Source organism: Amblyomma americanum, chromosome 11, assembly GCF_052857255.1.
Source record: "Amblyomma americanum isolate KBUSLIRL-KWMA chromosome 11, ASM5285725v1, whole genome shotgun sequence".
NCBI lineage: Eukaryota > Metazoa > Arthropoda > Arachnida > Ixodida > Ixodidae > Amblyomma > Amblyomma americanum.
The window spans coordinates 52,749,613-52,764,657 of record NC_135507.1 but is presented as its reverse complement, the minus strand read 5'-3'; the positions used below and the strand labels follow the sequence as shown (position 1 = coordinate 52,764,657).

Genomic DNA, 15,045 nt, shown 5'->3' with positions numbered 1-15,045 from the left:
GCGCGGCAAATACGAAAGCCGAAGTTAACGGTTTACTGGTAGATCACGCCAAAGGCTAGTCGGACGACCTTGATCCGTACGTCGATCGCCCGGCCCGGCTCAAAAAAGCTGCGGCCGAGCAACTTGCCGCCGCAGTACTGAAGTTTTAGTGCGCTAGCGCTTACAGTAGCCATTCCCTGTATTTAGCTGTGTGTTTGTCCATCATCAGCCATCATTTTTTTTTCTCTCCGCTGTCCAGTACATGCCGATCTTCATGGCAAGTACACGAGCTTGTTTCGCAAGAAACCGGAATACCAGCCCTTTGCATAACGCACATTTTTAACACTTAAATAAAATGAGTGACATGGCAGCTCGGCTTCTCAGAACTAGTTTGGTTGACAGCCCGTGTATGATAAGTGAAAAAGGACATCACACACTGAGAGTAAAAGCTCGCTTATCTGCCCGTTAGCAAGCGCCACACACCTCACTGCCAAATTTGCAGCTTTGTTTTTAGTTGCACTGTGTTAAAAGACAACCCAATTTAGTTTTGCCATAGCGAGCAGCGTCTCGAGCACAGAATGAGCAAGCACTTTTTGTACAATTGGGAAAAGGTGATGCGCTTATCGTGCATTCGGTGCAAAAAACATTTTAGCTTAAAGGTTTCAGCTGTGTTGACAAGGTGAGCAGCTGCATCATAGTATGTATACCGTATTATGCGTGCAGCAGTTACAAGAATTAACACACCTGTGTACCTGCACCCACCATGTTTCAAGAGTTCCTAGAAATCTTGATCTGCGTATATACCAGGACTCCAATGTAATCATTTCCGATTCATCTGCTCTGCTAAACAGGCACGTCAGATACTTGCATCCATGGTCTCTGGAAATATTTTTCTGTCTGCCGAAATGCTACTGTTCGTGCACTATCCTTACCTTCGCATTTCCCATTCAGAAGTATTGCGGTGCAAACCATATCATTATTCAGTGCATATTGCACAGTACACAGTAATGACTAAGAATAAAAATTACAAATTGGAAGTATAGGATGGATATGATTGCCTCAGTGTCTTGGAAAATGTCATTTGGTGAATGTAATTTTTAACCCTTTGTGAAAGGGCTTTTTTTTTTTTTTGCAAAATTGATGAAACATTCTTCATTGCATGAGCAGATGAGATGCACAGTTCTCAACAACTTTCACAATTCTAGTAAAAATAGTTAAATAGAACAAAGTGGGTCATATCTGTCCCATTGGCACTAAATAGAGATGAAGAAAATGGGACGTATTTTGTCCCATTGACCTACATAAGTTTTCTCACTGAGGTAGTTTCTTCTAACCACCTTATGAACTTGTTCGAACTACTTCTCCCATCCTGGAACGCCAACAGCTTCTCACGCCTTTGTTTGACTATCACAGTATTGTGTTCTTTGCCGATTAGCCGAACTTCACCCAAGATGCCAACTATTTTTCATCATTTTTTTTACTCGCCATGTTCGTTCGGAAGGGCTTTTTGCTGCTGGCGATTCCCAAGAACAAACTCTACATACGATGTTTGAGAATTGCCACTCAATATACAGTCATTAAATATCTATTTTCAGAATGGTAAGAAGAGTGCTTTCCTCTTATTACTTACTTGTCAGCTCAAATCTTCTGAACAAGTGCATGTTGTGATCTGAAGTTGTTCCTCTCTATGCAGAAAAAAGGAATCACTCACCAGGCATTTTGATCGTTTTTTTGTCGGATAAAATATAGCCAAAAGCTTTTAACGCAGCCGAAAAAAGAATGAAGTTTCAAGGTGTCGACTTGCTACCTAATCTACTGGACGCAGCCGAAACCATTTTTAAACAAATCATTGAAACCTTAAGATAGGTGAGAGCACAGCATAAATGGGACTGCTGCATCCCACTGCCTCTTACGAACTCTTTAGTATGGGGAATAAAGTAGGACGTATGTGTCCCATTGTCCAACAATAGACTAACCTAAAACTTTGATCAACAGCAATCCACTAGGGCACTTCATGCCCGTGCAGACAAGTGAAAAACATACAGGAATACACTATGCATATACTACTATGTATATCACCTCACCAGATTACTACCGCACATACTTGCACTAGTAGTAGACTACCCTGTTGTCTCAACTGCCCTTTCACCAAACTCTTTTGCCTGCTTTAGCAAGTATGGACAGCACAAGCTTTTGTCAAAACTTCCAAAGAAACTGTGGCATACAATGGTCTCGTGCCCACCTAGTAACATAGCAGGTGCCAAGCATTAGGAGATGAAAATGAAAGCCAGTATAAACTGTCTGAACATTTCATCAATATGGAGCAATGTTTTTATTCGACCCTGACCACACATGCATACAATCTGCAAAATTATCTTTACAGCTACTTTGCGCACTGTACAGCAGAAAAACAGATTTCTCCTAGAAAACTGTGCACACTATATCCGACAACATACAATATTTCATTTATTCAATGTAATACCACATTCCATGCTGACTGGCTTATCCTAGCATTAAAACCAACAAGAACGGTGAACCGAAAATAAGAGTCACACAACATATGAAGTGCGTGGTCTTCCATCTTTGGCTGCAGGGTTGAAAAAAATTTGTGCAACTGTTGGACTGTTTGCGCCCAAAATGTGTAGAATATTGCCATCTATATCACCTGAGATGTAATCTACCGCCGTGAACTGCCAGGATTGCCTGGAATGATTGAGAAATTGCTCTCAATTGAAACTACTGTTTGTGAACAAGCAAGCCAAGCAGCTAATTTGATGGGAAGCTGCACCTGCCAGGTAACAAATTAAAATAGCACACTAACTCTGCAGAAATACAAGTTCCGTAGTTGCTTTTTTACCTGGCAGGTGGTGCCACCTGTCGAATCTATGTGCTCGGCTCACTTCTCCACAAACAGATGTCGCAGTCAATAGCAGTTTCTTAATGATTCTAGATAATCTACACAACTGCTGATGTTAAATTACTTTTCAACTCATGTAGATTATAATGACACATTCTGCACTATATTTAAAAGAAAATAGGCTCATAGTTTGAATGAAGGAATTTTGAAGTCCTCCAGCCAAAGATGCAAGAGCCTATTATAGAAAAAAAAATCTCCACACATCATCAGGCCCTGCCTTTAACTGGCCTTCACCACACAAATAAATACACACATTTTTTTCACACGAGACCACAGAACTGAATAAACAAGCGAAAGGCAAGAACGATGACTGTCCTTATCGAGCTGAAACCATAAAAATGAGCGGTAACCTTCTTGACTGGTCCTTTACAGTTAGCTTTTGACAAAAGCTGCACAAAAGCGGAAACATCAGAAGTCTGCAGCTAAAATACTGGAGCGTCCTTTTTACAACGCATCTTTGTGTGACAAAAACCCCACAAGAACAAGTTTTATTTACATCAAAATTTTCTGCGTGCTTCTTTCACAGTATCACAAGAGTATTACTCATAAAAGAATGAAACACACAACGTATGTTCTAACATGCTTCTGAAATTTTACTGTCCCAGTCGATGGCGTTCATGGCCCCACTATATATCAAAAAGGTAAAAAATCCCAAATAATATGACACATCTAAATGTCCAAGAACACAAGCTATAAACAATCCAGGCCTGTATGAACTATCTCCAATAACCACAGTAGATAACTAAAATCCCGTAGTTGGAAGAATGCAAAGAATGTAACTATTAATCCTCTGAAATCTAAAACTGCGTATCAAACTTGACGCCCTCTTTATGGCAGGGGGTGCAAGTTGTAATATGAAACTATAGTTTCTAGAAAAGGTTTTTAAGCTCACCTGACAAATACAGTGCAATTATAAAGGAATCATTTCACATGTGCATTGCTGTACACTGACACTAAATGTAATAAAACAAAGCAACTATCAAAATACATGATACAGACTGCTTTGAAAATTTCATGTGAACAGCTCACCACTCTAACACTGTAATGGCACTCTCACAGACTACAACGAGAACTTAGAGGAAGTTTCTGTTATGGTATAAATGATAAGATTTGAGATGAGGCATTTCATCTCATTCAGCCACAACAAAAAGATATGTTTGGTTCAGGGCAACACTGGCAAGAAGTTGGGGAGATAACTCTTTGCCGCACAAGTGGAAAATGTGGCAAGCAATGCATCTGCATAAATTATGAGGGCACAACTTATAAAACTTATACAAGAAAATCTACACAACAAGCAACTGTTAGCAGTCCTCAATGATCTGGTTACTTCTGTCAACTTCAATACTAAGCAAGTCTTAAAAGCCAAAAGATTCTACAAAAAGTGTAAGAAAAAATCAAAATAGCTTCTCTCATTTTGTTTACCTAGACATGGCACACTTTATCACAAGTGAGAACAAAAACAACTTCGCAAGGTCATGGAATCAAAATCGAGGAGTAAAAAAACTGACGCCCACAGCACCTTGAACACCGAGCTCCAAGCAGCAAAGCTCAGCAAACAAATGGCATAATTCAACACGATTCAAATCCTCATCAGAAACAAACCGTTCATGTCAACGATCAACCGCAAATCGTCGTAAATAAAGAAACTACTCCTGTCGCAAAGCTGTATGGCACTGGTCACCATCGAAACTGCAAGTAAAACCACGGCCGGTCTTGAGGGGAGCGTGCGCTTTTCTTGATACTGCCTTCGCAATGGGGTCTGTTTCCGCCTCCCGACGCACCTCGGTGGTGTCGCCACTGCCCCACCGCTCCTAACCGCTCCACCGCTGCGACCGCCGCTCACTCCGAAGGAAAACGCGCGCTCACTCCCAGTTTGGCCCGCGGCAGTGGTAACCGTCAACCTTCTATATTTCGCCCCTTACGCTTTACGCAAAGACCGAGTAGTCAGCCCCTTTGCCATGGGAGAAATCTGAAACAACGGATTAATGTTTGCACGCTCTCTCCTTGAGCCCGACTGTGTATGGTCGAATGTATGCTTCGAGCACAGACGTCAACACGTTCCACCCTTACATTTGGCTAAAAAGCAAGGCTTTCAGCTTCTATAGTTCGTCTTCCGGCAGGTTTTTCATGAGTGTGTAGAATGATATGCGGCATGTAATACTTGGATGGCGAGTTTCAAGGAGTAAAGGATCTTGCAGAGCAAATATAGCTACTGAAATATCAAGCGCAGCTGCTTTAAGTTTGCACAACAGCGGCATTAGCAAGAATTCCTGGTGCTACCCAGGAAAACGCATCATGTCATTCGCGAAAGGAACGCTTATAGACGGAACCCAACCCTGGCTGCAGGAGCAGAGCACGTTGCAAGCACGCGACATCCAAGATTTCCTCTTGGAAAGGCATTTTGAAGTTTGGCCGCGTCTCACGACAGCCCGTCCCACCCCATGACAACACGAATATTAAGTCACTTGTTTACAGTAACTGCAAGCATGAACTAACTGCCAGCAAAGCAAAATTAGTTAGGAACTGCGCTCTGTCTTAATAACATCAGCCTTTACGAGCGAGCAGACTTATCTGAGAGGCAATGACTACCAGCTTTGCATTATTCTCCTGCATATCTGTAGCCTCGTCATCGCTTTCGATAAACCTCCCGTGAGCATGAACTTTCCTCACGTCATTCAGGAAACAAAGTAACCACAAAAAGAATTTTTCCGCAACTTAACGGAGCTCCACTAAACCTCACAGCGATGCGCGTTATACCAGCTGGCTTAGCTTACAATGTATAAGGAACTAAAAATGAACATTTCCAATGCTTACATGTTAGCAAAAGTCCCTGAATTTAAGAGAATAGAGGGCATTGGGCATTCAAGTGCATAATCTGATGTCTTTTACAATGATATTTAAACCAAATATTTTAGGCAGTTCCAGGACACGCCGCAGGTTGCATATACATGGACAACAAAAAATGACACTCTTTATGGTAGCTAAAGTCACTCATTGGACATACATACTTTCTGAAATTGCAATACTTAGTATGCGTCAATATCTGTGGCAGCATACGCAGCTTGTACTGGTTGCTTCTGTTAAGTTCTATTTAACGTTAGTCAGGCCAGAATGATGACAAGGATGCTTGCGTCCAACTCTAAAATTGTTTATTCGGTTAACTCGTGTCTTCAAACAGAAAGCATGCAGTTCGGCAGCGCGGCGATAGAACAAGTGCTCATTCAACGAAGGCGAGAATGACGGTCGCTGTCGGCCTTGCAAAATTTAAAGGTGACCAGGAACTTGAAACATTAGACGGCTTATGCGATTACGACAATCTTGAACATCAAGAGAGACTTGCATGTGGCTACAGTCACTCCAAAGAAATCTGTTGGCCTCTTGTTTGACAACAAAAGCGGAAAGGCCCCGTGCCATTGGCTTTGAGAACAAAACAATGCATTACAATGCTTCTTGAAACTTGTTCGCACATTAGTAACTAGCATTCTTTAGACATATCGATACACGCCTCTCGTTTAAGGAAGTTGTGACGTATATGAGGGTGAAGGTAAGTTCACTCAGGACGTGCGAAAAGCGACATTGGCGTAATTAAGTACTACATACATCTCCCAGCAAGCTTGCAATTTATTTGACAGTTCAACGACTCAAGTATCGTCTCAAGCCACCAGTTACGTATAGCGCTATCGGATTTAGGGCTCGAGTGTCGTAGAGAATTTTTTCCGCGATATAGTACATTTTATGGGACGAGCACAGACTTTTTTCCTCTGAGTTTTCATTATCTTCCCCTTAGCATTAACTTGTCATTTAATCACAGACCATGATATATACAAGAGGAAATGATCAGAGTATTTCCTTCTGGATTTAAAACCACAAATGCTCGACGTAGTATTGAGGAATGGGAGAGTGATTCCTCATATTAAATGTTTTCATCGAGCAAAGTTTGTGACGAGGAATCTGTGCACATGTGGACTTTGTTGAAGATACGCAGCTTAAGCATCCGCATTTTGTTTTCTTTGATTTCGGTGCTGCGCTCACCATGAACCAGTGGGCTACAGCACGAAAGAAGAGGCAAAAGCCACTCGCCGGCGCAGCTGCAGGCGGGGAGCGAGTGGTGGGGTCGTCGCACCTCTAGCGGCGGCGGGCAGCGTAACTCCCAGAGAAAAACTCGCGTTGCTTCCGCGGCAAATGCAAAGGCCGTATGAAAGAGCGCGCACGCCGCCATCGAGACCGGCCGTGGTAAAACCTACCACCATCAGTCATCCACTACGTATGAGTGCTGTAGTGAAGGGTGAATAAATCACACCCTCTCTTGAAACTACTGAGCACCTTATAGGGCGAGACATCTGAGCACACTCCCAGCTTGAGATAAAACAGGGGGAAATATATTCCGTACTACATAAAAACACTGTTCCAGCTATCATAAGGTAGGGCATCCCACAAGTGCTTCCAGATCCCCAAAAAACCCTACGCCACAAAACTTGAATTACTTCGTGCTAAAATATACATACAGTGCTTGACTAGCTGTTTCGGCAAGTAGCTCTGCCAACAATGAGCACTTCAAAACTGCCATCACACTGCACATAGCGTACAATGTTAAAAGAAACAGCATTAGGAATCGTGAGAAACTGCGTTGCCCACAATATGAGGCAAAAGGTTTGTCATGGTGGAAGGCCAATGCACAGAGCAAGGCAACATTTGCGACTTGAACCTCGACTTCAGCTCCACTTCCATTTTCCAGCTATATACAACACATTTTCATCTCATGAGAAAAGTTCAATAGAACTTTTTTGCATCTCACAGTGAGAGCCGATAGCCTCCAGTGTGTGGTGGATGGTGCACAAACACATGCTCAATGCTGTCACATCTGTCACGTGCTTTCCCTAAACGCCACAACCACCACACACAGTGATGTGATGCGACAGCACTCAGTGATAGTACGATCACCTTGCTACTGGGTGCACAGTTTGTCCTGCGACAGGATAGCGTCGCAAGTTTGTTTAAAAAATCGTACTTGCACTGCCAGCAGCCCTATAAAGTACCTATAAAGCCCTTTATAGCCCCTTTATAGCTCTTTATAGGGCTATAAAGCCATATAAATTTCCTAACAGTGGTTGGGTGTCAAGCCACAAGTGCTTTGTTGTCCCCATGTGAGGAAGTCACAGGGGCAGACTTGAGAGAGAGGGAGCATTCTGGAGGAGAACCGACTCCTCCGTGGCCTGTTGTCACGTGAGCAGACCTGCCCATTCATGGAAGCAGCATGTCGCGACGAGTTCTTCCACCAAGCCATGCAGGTTGGACAGGCCGGACAGAGACTTGTCGGCAGTCGCAGACTTCTCGTGCTGGGCGTCCTCACGGTGCACCAGTCGTAGGTCCTGCGACAAAATGCGTGAACGCAGAAAGAAAAAAGGTGGCACTGCTAGATCGATCGTCCATTCCAAGTCGTAACTGATGCCTAGTACAGTAGCCGAACGATTTTTTGGATTACAATAATTCGGACTTGCGCGATATTTCGGACCTCGCTGAGGAAATGTCACGTACCTCATAGGAACACGTACATTTTCACTACCGATATTTCAGACTGCGAAGTCCGAAAGTTCAATTTTTTCAACTAAAATATAGTTGCCAGCAATACTATACAGATCGTTTTTCAACCCCGAATTTTTTTTGAAGCTTATTATAAACATGAGAGGGCATTGCTGTCACAACCAATCAATTCTCCGCCGCTGTGAAAGGCGACAACTGGCATTTGAATGGGATCAATTGGACAGGCTAGCTTGGATAGGCTTGGCTATTGGTTCTTCATGGCTGCCCTTGAGATAATTACAAAGTCATCATTGCCATTGAGATGGCCTACAAAGCGAGCGCGATCGTGTTGAAAACGGGGCAGCTGCAGTGTTCACCATGGCTTGGACAGCGCAACCGGTGGTGCTGGGGAGGTGGGGGTGGGGGGGCCTGTATTCAGAGGCACTTGCTTCCCCTCGCGTCTTCCCGCGGGTTACCTCTCTCAGTCTTTGCAAGCGTTGTTGCCGATCGAGAACGGGCTGTTTTTGCTTTGTGTGGCACGAGCATTCCTTCACGTCATGACCTGCGGTAGCGTCGAACTGTTTGGTATCGCGACATACAAAGACTATAGTGATGCGAGGTGGTGCGGACATGACAAAAGCATGACTGTGGCTCAGGAAAACTCTAATATAATCACTTACATGTGGAACGTGGGGAGGGGCGAAGTTCATGATTTTTAAAGCTGGTTTTTTTGCAGAAAGATTTTTTTTTTTTGCAAGTTCACAGCTTTTCAGACTGTTTAATTATTCGGACAATTTTCCGGGTCCCTCCGAGTCTGAAAAATCAGTTGGCAACTGTATGTGATGATGGTACCGAGAAAGCATAGCGCTCCCTCAATTTTAATAACTTGACAGGACTTCTTGGACTTTAATCTTAAAACTTTTGAAAGAAGGTCTACATCTTTTTTCTTCCCCTGCAGCCTGGACGATTTACAAAGCAGTGCTTTCTTTGCACGTGCACTAACTCTCTCCCTGCTTTGTCACTAAGTTACATACTCATGTACGAGAAGTATTCTGGTCCAATTCCATTTAGCTCTATTAAGCCGCACTGCTCACACAGAGACACAAAACCTGGCCCCAGGTAAAAATACATACACGCCCAAGCTGCACCTGTCAAGCTGCAGCTGCTACATCCTCCCTTGCAGACACCAACTGCAAATCTGCTTTAAGGGTCTCTAGACAAGATGGCTGCGATAATAATTATTGATGATAATAATGATGATGAAGATGATGATAACATAAATAGCAATAATAAACAATAAGGAACTTCTGCCGCAATTTCCCCAAGGGTGCAGTAGATGTAGGGCCCACCCATTTTTTCTTTCTAGCTCTGTGCCACTGACCGTGGAGGAAGGGCGCACATGGCATGTGACGAGGAATGTGACAAGGCTGCAGAGCTGGAGAGGCTACAATGAACACTGGTGCAGTCAGTGCCTATGCGTGCTAGTCAGCAGTTCCAGTGACACTATGCCAGTACCAATGGCCTTGGAATTCAGCATATGCCGGTGGTCACGGTTCTGACTCGGCATTAGTGCAATGTGAGCAAAGTGATTGGTACTTCTACGAGAAGTGTTCCCGACTGAAAAAAAAATGTATGCTCAATCCACATGGTACATGAAGTGCCGCACATTTCACACTCTCCAAATACAGTCAATCCTAGATACCGTATATAGGTACTCGTGTAAGGGCCGCCCCCGTGTAAGGGTTGCACCCCAAACTTAGCAGCCTGTAATTAAGAGAAAAAAATATAAAGTCAGCCGGAAGAACTGCTTCAGGAAGTGCGTAATTTTGGCCATGTGGCACATAATGCTGGGAAGCTGAAGCCTATGCACCTGACTCTGCCTGGAACTGCGATCATGTGGTGTCACAGCGCTGCACCACATGTTTTGCTTGCTCGGCATTCACACCAGAAAAGAACCTTATGCTGCGTAAAAAAAACTGGAATGGGGTGCACTCACATTAGTGACGAACTTCTCTGAGGCGATGCACTATCCGAATTTCAATTAGAAATTCTTCTGTTCATCATGTGCTCGCAACAAGATTAGACCTCCTATGATAGCTCGTGGCTAGTTGCAAAGCACCGTCCATTGTGGCTTCAACCAGTGAGCAGCATGCTACCAGTGTACACCATCGGGCAGCACGCTGCTGCAGAAAGAGAGCCGCAAGCTCGGGTGCGCCATATCTTTGCTTCTTTGCAACAGATACAATTATCTACTGACATGCTTTGTATGTTGAATTATTAGTCTACGAAGCTATTTCGTGATCCCCTTCAAATTCCTATAGATCTAGGATCGATTGTTATAGGGGCTTTAATTGGAGATGTGAATCTCCAATGAAAGCCTCGTCAACCTTCATGCTTCTCTGCAGTGCATAATGACCAGTAGAGGCCGCAGTGATGACGAGACGAGAACCAAGGCTGACACAGTGTATGTATTCTGAATCCCGCGTGCTGTGCCCAAAATAGGGACTGCTCTGTGCTGGTGCCAATGTGATCTAAGTGCACGAGTCGCTAGCAAAAATGATAGCAGCTAAGTGCCAGTGAACTGGAGAGGGTCGCTTTGGCAGGCGTGCTGTCACCATGCCGCATGCTAAGCCGGAGTGCCGTTGCTGTCAGCGTGATCATGCATGTAACACTGGAAAGTGCAATTATATGCTGCTTAGCTTAATGCGAGCGCATGCAGCTTTTATGGCATGCATGTTTTATGGAATGACACTTTGGCCATTCCTGCATAGCCCCCTGCGCCTTTAAATAAACCAAGCCAGTTGACACTGCTTGCTGGAATTATCAAGTAAGATGTGTATCCAAAAACTTACAAAACAAGAAGATTCCACAAATTATCCGGCATTCTGAACTAACTGATATCAAATTATTGAGGTTTTACAATATATGTCCCTTACGTGATGACCCCAGGAAGAAGCTATGACAATAGTACTCACAGCACGACCGAGTTGGTTGTTTGTCATCAGCAAGATGAATGAGTCCGCACAGCTGGGAGACATGACCACCTGCACAAGATGCAATAGCAAAAAAAGAAGTCGCACCTCTTTTGTAACAATATAAGTTCAGACGTTCTCCCCTGAGATGAGTTGCACCACTACTCATTCACACACCAAAATTAAGATAGGCAATGCAAACTGCACCAGAAAGTGACAGCTAGGGTATCACGTTTGTGCCCAATATGCTGGTAACTGCATGCCACATGCATGCAGAGTTTTCATATTCACAGGCGGCAGGCCACTGCACCTGGAGGGATGCTTCAATGTTAAAATTGCCATCCGGTAATGTGGGAGGATAAAGGAGGGTGATTTAACTGGTGACCAAACCTTTACATTCACTGCATATTCGAATCCAACTGTCTCACCACCGATCAGCCTGCCAGCATTGACCTCCTAGGTTGCTATCTGAATGCACTGAACACACTCGAAAGGGCCCATTATTTGCTAATCAGGACACCTCATTTGGGAGAATGTGTCAATATGCCTGTTTTTAACTGACGGTTTTCATGGCTGCAAGTGTGTTCACATTATGTGTGACTTATGTGTCGTGCTTTTGGTTTTGTCCTGTGCAATTACTCCCGTTTCTGTGAAGATGCTGTGCTTGGCATTCGCCCATGTGTTATCCTGAACACCACAGCTAACATTTAAGCAATTAGACACGAACAATCTTCAGCTGTACATGCGCCTTGAGTCACTCCATTTCTAAATGTTGAAGTTCTATGAAGACAATTACGGCTGTAATATGGCTCAGTGGGCATGCTGGACAGTCCGCCTACTCAGCCACATGGCCACCAACGTCACTGTAACCACACGCTGTAGTTAGCATTGGCTACAACCATCGGTACAGTGATATAGGGTGGCTTCCAATGCTCTGACACAAAACTGTTTTGAAGCACTCTGTGAAATACAATAGCCTCAAGAAAGCTACAGATAGCTAGTGCTGCAGCCCTGTATTGTTTAGTCTCTTTTCATAATGAATGATAAAAAATCAAATTAAGTGCTGCGTAATTAAATAATCAAAGAATAACTCCAGCGGGCAAGGCAACGGCGTTCCAAGGACTCCCTGGCAGCGCTGCAACACGCTGTTGCGTTCCACTTTTAAAGGCGAAGCTTAAGCGTCCTCCACTTTTTGTCACTGCATTATTCCCATTAGAAATATAATAAGCGAGTGTTCAGCAACCAACATCTCCCAACACTCTGCCTTGTCATGCCTAAGGCCTGCAATTTTCTGTGGCAAAAAATTTTAAACTTCACAAAGTGAGAACAAATAATCTGCAGTATTCCACGAGAAGCTTCCTGCGTGTTAAAGCATTTGGCCATCTGTGCAGAAGCGGTCACGCGCTTTGCCTCAATGGCCCAAAGTCATAAGAAGTTGGCTTTTCCTCGCAGTTCATGAGCCTGGTGGGTGAGCATGCCATGGGTATCTCGGTAAAAAAAACTCGTGCTAGATCCCTCTAGTTTAGATCCAAATATAACGCGAGGTGCTTCCTGATGGAGATGATTCAAGAAAAAAAACTTGCATTATATATTTGTGCAAAATATGAAAATATTCCCTTTGGCAAGTGCCAGAATTCTTAATCACTCCAAAGCAGCATGCTCCAGCACTAAACTTAGCGCACTAAAAAATAAATCAAGACAAAAGTTTGCGCTTACTCGCCATTCTGCTACCAAAGTGAACAGTCAATTAGACAACAAACTAAATCAATGATGTCTCTGTGCACAGACAGCAGCAAATGGACCAGCCTACGAACCAGCCTGCCAGGATGTAAACCACCACCCATGCAGCATATCTGGCAAACTGAAGAATGATTGAAAACCGTCCCGACGAAAGCGAGCCCCCTCACCAGGTACTGCACAGTGTTGTCGGGACTGACGAACAGGCAGTGATTCTCGGCGTAGCGTGTCGTGAGCACCCGCAGCAAGTTGCGGTACCAGCCAAAGTGCGACGCCAGCAGGGGCTTCAGCTGAGGATCCACGTCATCCAGGGGTGCTGTCTTCACGTAGCCAAGCAGTTCCGTCAGCTCGGCATAGCTGATCGACGGCCGCACCTGCCGACAGAACCCTGCCGTCAACCACCACCACACAGCAGAAGTGCATAGGAGAACAGGAACTTCACTGCCTGCTCATCACGACAAGACTCTTCCAGTGGCCAGGGGCCTGTTTTATGTCCGGTGGCCCCATGAAAGATAACTGTTCCGATGCACTCGGTCTGTTTCATCTAGCAGTCAATTCTGGATGTGAAGCATGTAATTTTTTTTTATTACTTTGACAAAAGACGAACATACTTCAAGCAAGCCGAAGGTTGCTTAGTGTGCATGTCTGATCGTTCTTTTCTTAGCACTTTGCTACGAAGTCCTCTTTTTCTAAAGCAGAGAACATTAATATACACACACAAACTCTGCCTTTCGCAAAGCCACTGCCTTTCGCACAATCTGCTGTCGCAGTTTTGTAACGATCTGGCGACACTGACACCGCTGGCATTTCCGTCTTCTGCGATGGACAGTATAAGATTAATGCACTTTATACCAGACTGATATAGTTGTAAAACTATTGTGCTAACTAATATTTTACTGCACGCATTAAAGTTCAGGAGAATAATGCTTGTTCAAGGTTTTGTGCTGTGAACGTATCATGCATGAGAGCGCGCACTGGCACTGCTCAAAGAAACATCAGCAACCTTGTCAACGCTCGAAGGCCATCAAAATCTCGACAGAGCTACGCGCTGCTCCTTCGACTCGACGGCCATCAGAACCGGCTGTGTAGCAGCGCTCAATGGCCCTTGAGTTGATAGACTATTGGCTCGAAGGCCTTCGATATGGTCGTGTGATAGGGTTACTACATTTGACTGATAGAAGACAAAGGAAATTCATTTTATGACTCCCGCGAAGCTAAAGGTGGTCCCCCACAGTAGTCATACTCTGGGACCTCCATCTGTAGAAGAATATGTATTTATAATTTTATATTGTTGTGTGCATTTTTTAAAATAAACTTCAAACTTCAAGGAAGATGACATTTGCTGCAAGGCATGCAGCAAACATCTCAGCATCGACTCAGGTGAATGTTATATAGGCAAAGGAATACACAGAGTTAAATTATTGCTGTAAGAAAAAATAAGCAGCGCCATATCACTAATAAATGTTTTCTTAAGTGTTTACACACAGCAGTGATGTTTCTTCGTAATGTCTGGAATTCGCAAAATAGTTCCTGACTACAACAATCAGGCAGTAAGGTAAAACTTCTCAGTGCAAGGGATGAAGTGACAGGTGCCAGACAGTTGCTATGGCACTTAAAATTAGAGACCCTGCAAAGACCAACTGTTGTCAAACTGCAGCATACTTTCTGTGCACAGCAGATGGCGCAGCAGCAGTGATGACATCAGAAAGGGAGCCGCTATTCTACTGAAAGGTACTAGTCCACATGACTAAAAGTTACATCAAATGTGCAACCACATCCAAAACGACCTGCGATGCACAAGCTGTGCTCGGCATCAACTTTACGGAGGTGCACTCACATGTTATACTGCTAGAAACGCAGCAGCTTTGCCTGCCACTATCACACTGCAGGTCGTGCTGAGTGTGGCTGTTGTAATTATGA

The 15,045-nt window shown here is 44.1% G+C and overlaps 1 protein-coding gene across 4 annotated transcripts in view; it reads right to left on the bottom strand.

Moving 5' to 3' along the window:
- Positions 1-2,281: 2,281 nt before the first annotated feature.
- LOC144110012 (KICSTOR complex protein SZT2-like) overlaps positions 2,282-15,045 on the bottom strand; it is a 195,938-nt gene continuing 183,174 nt past the window's right edge. For all 4 annotated transcript variants that reach the window (XM_077642815.1, XM_077642817.1, XM_077642814.1 and 1 more), the window contains 3 exons: positions 13,296-13,499; positions 11,392-11,460; positions 2,282-8,265 (listed from right to left, as the gene is read on the bottom strand). In XM_077642815.1, the coding sequence (XP_077498941.1) occupies positions 8,116-8,265; positions 11,392-11,460; positions 13,296-13,499 (423 nt within the window). In that variant the 3' untranslated portion in view covers positions 2,282-8,115. The remainder of the gene's footprint in view (positions 8,266-11,391; positions 11,461-13,295; positions 13,500-15,045) is intronic.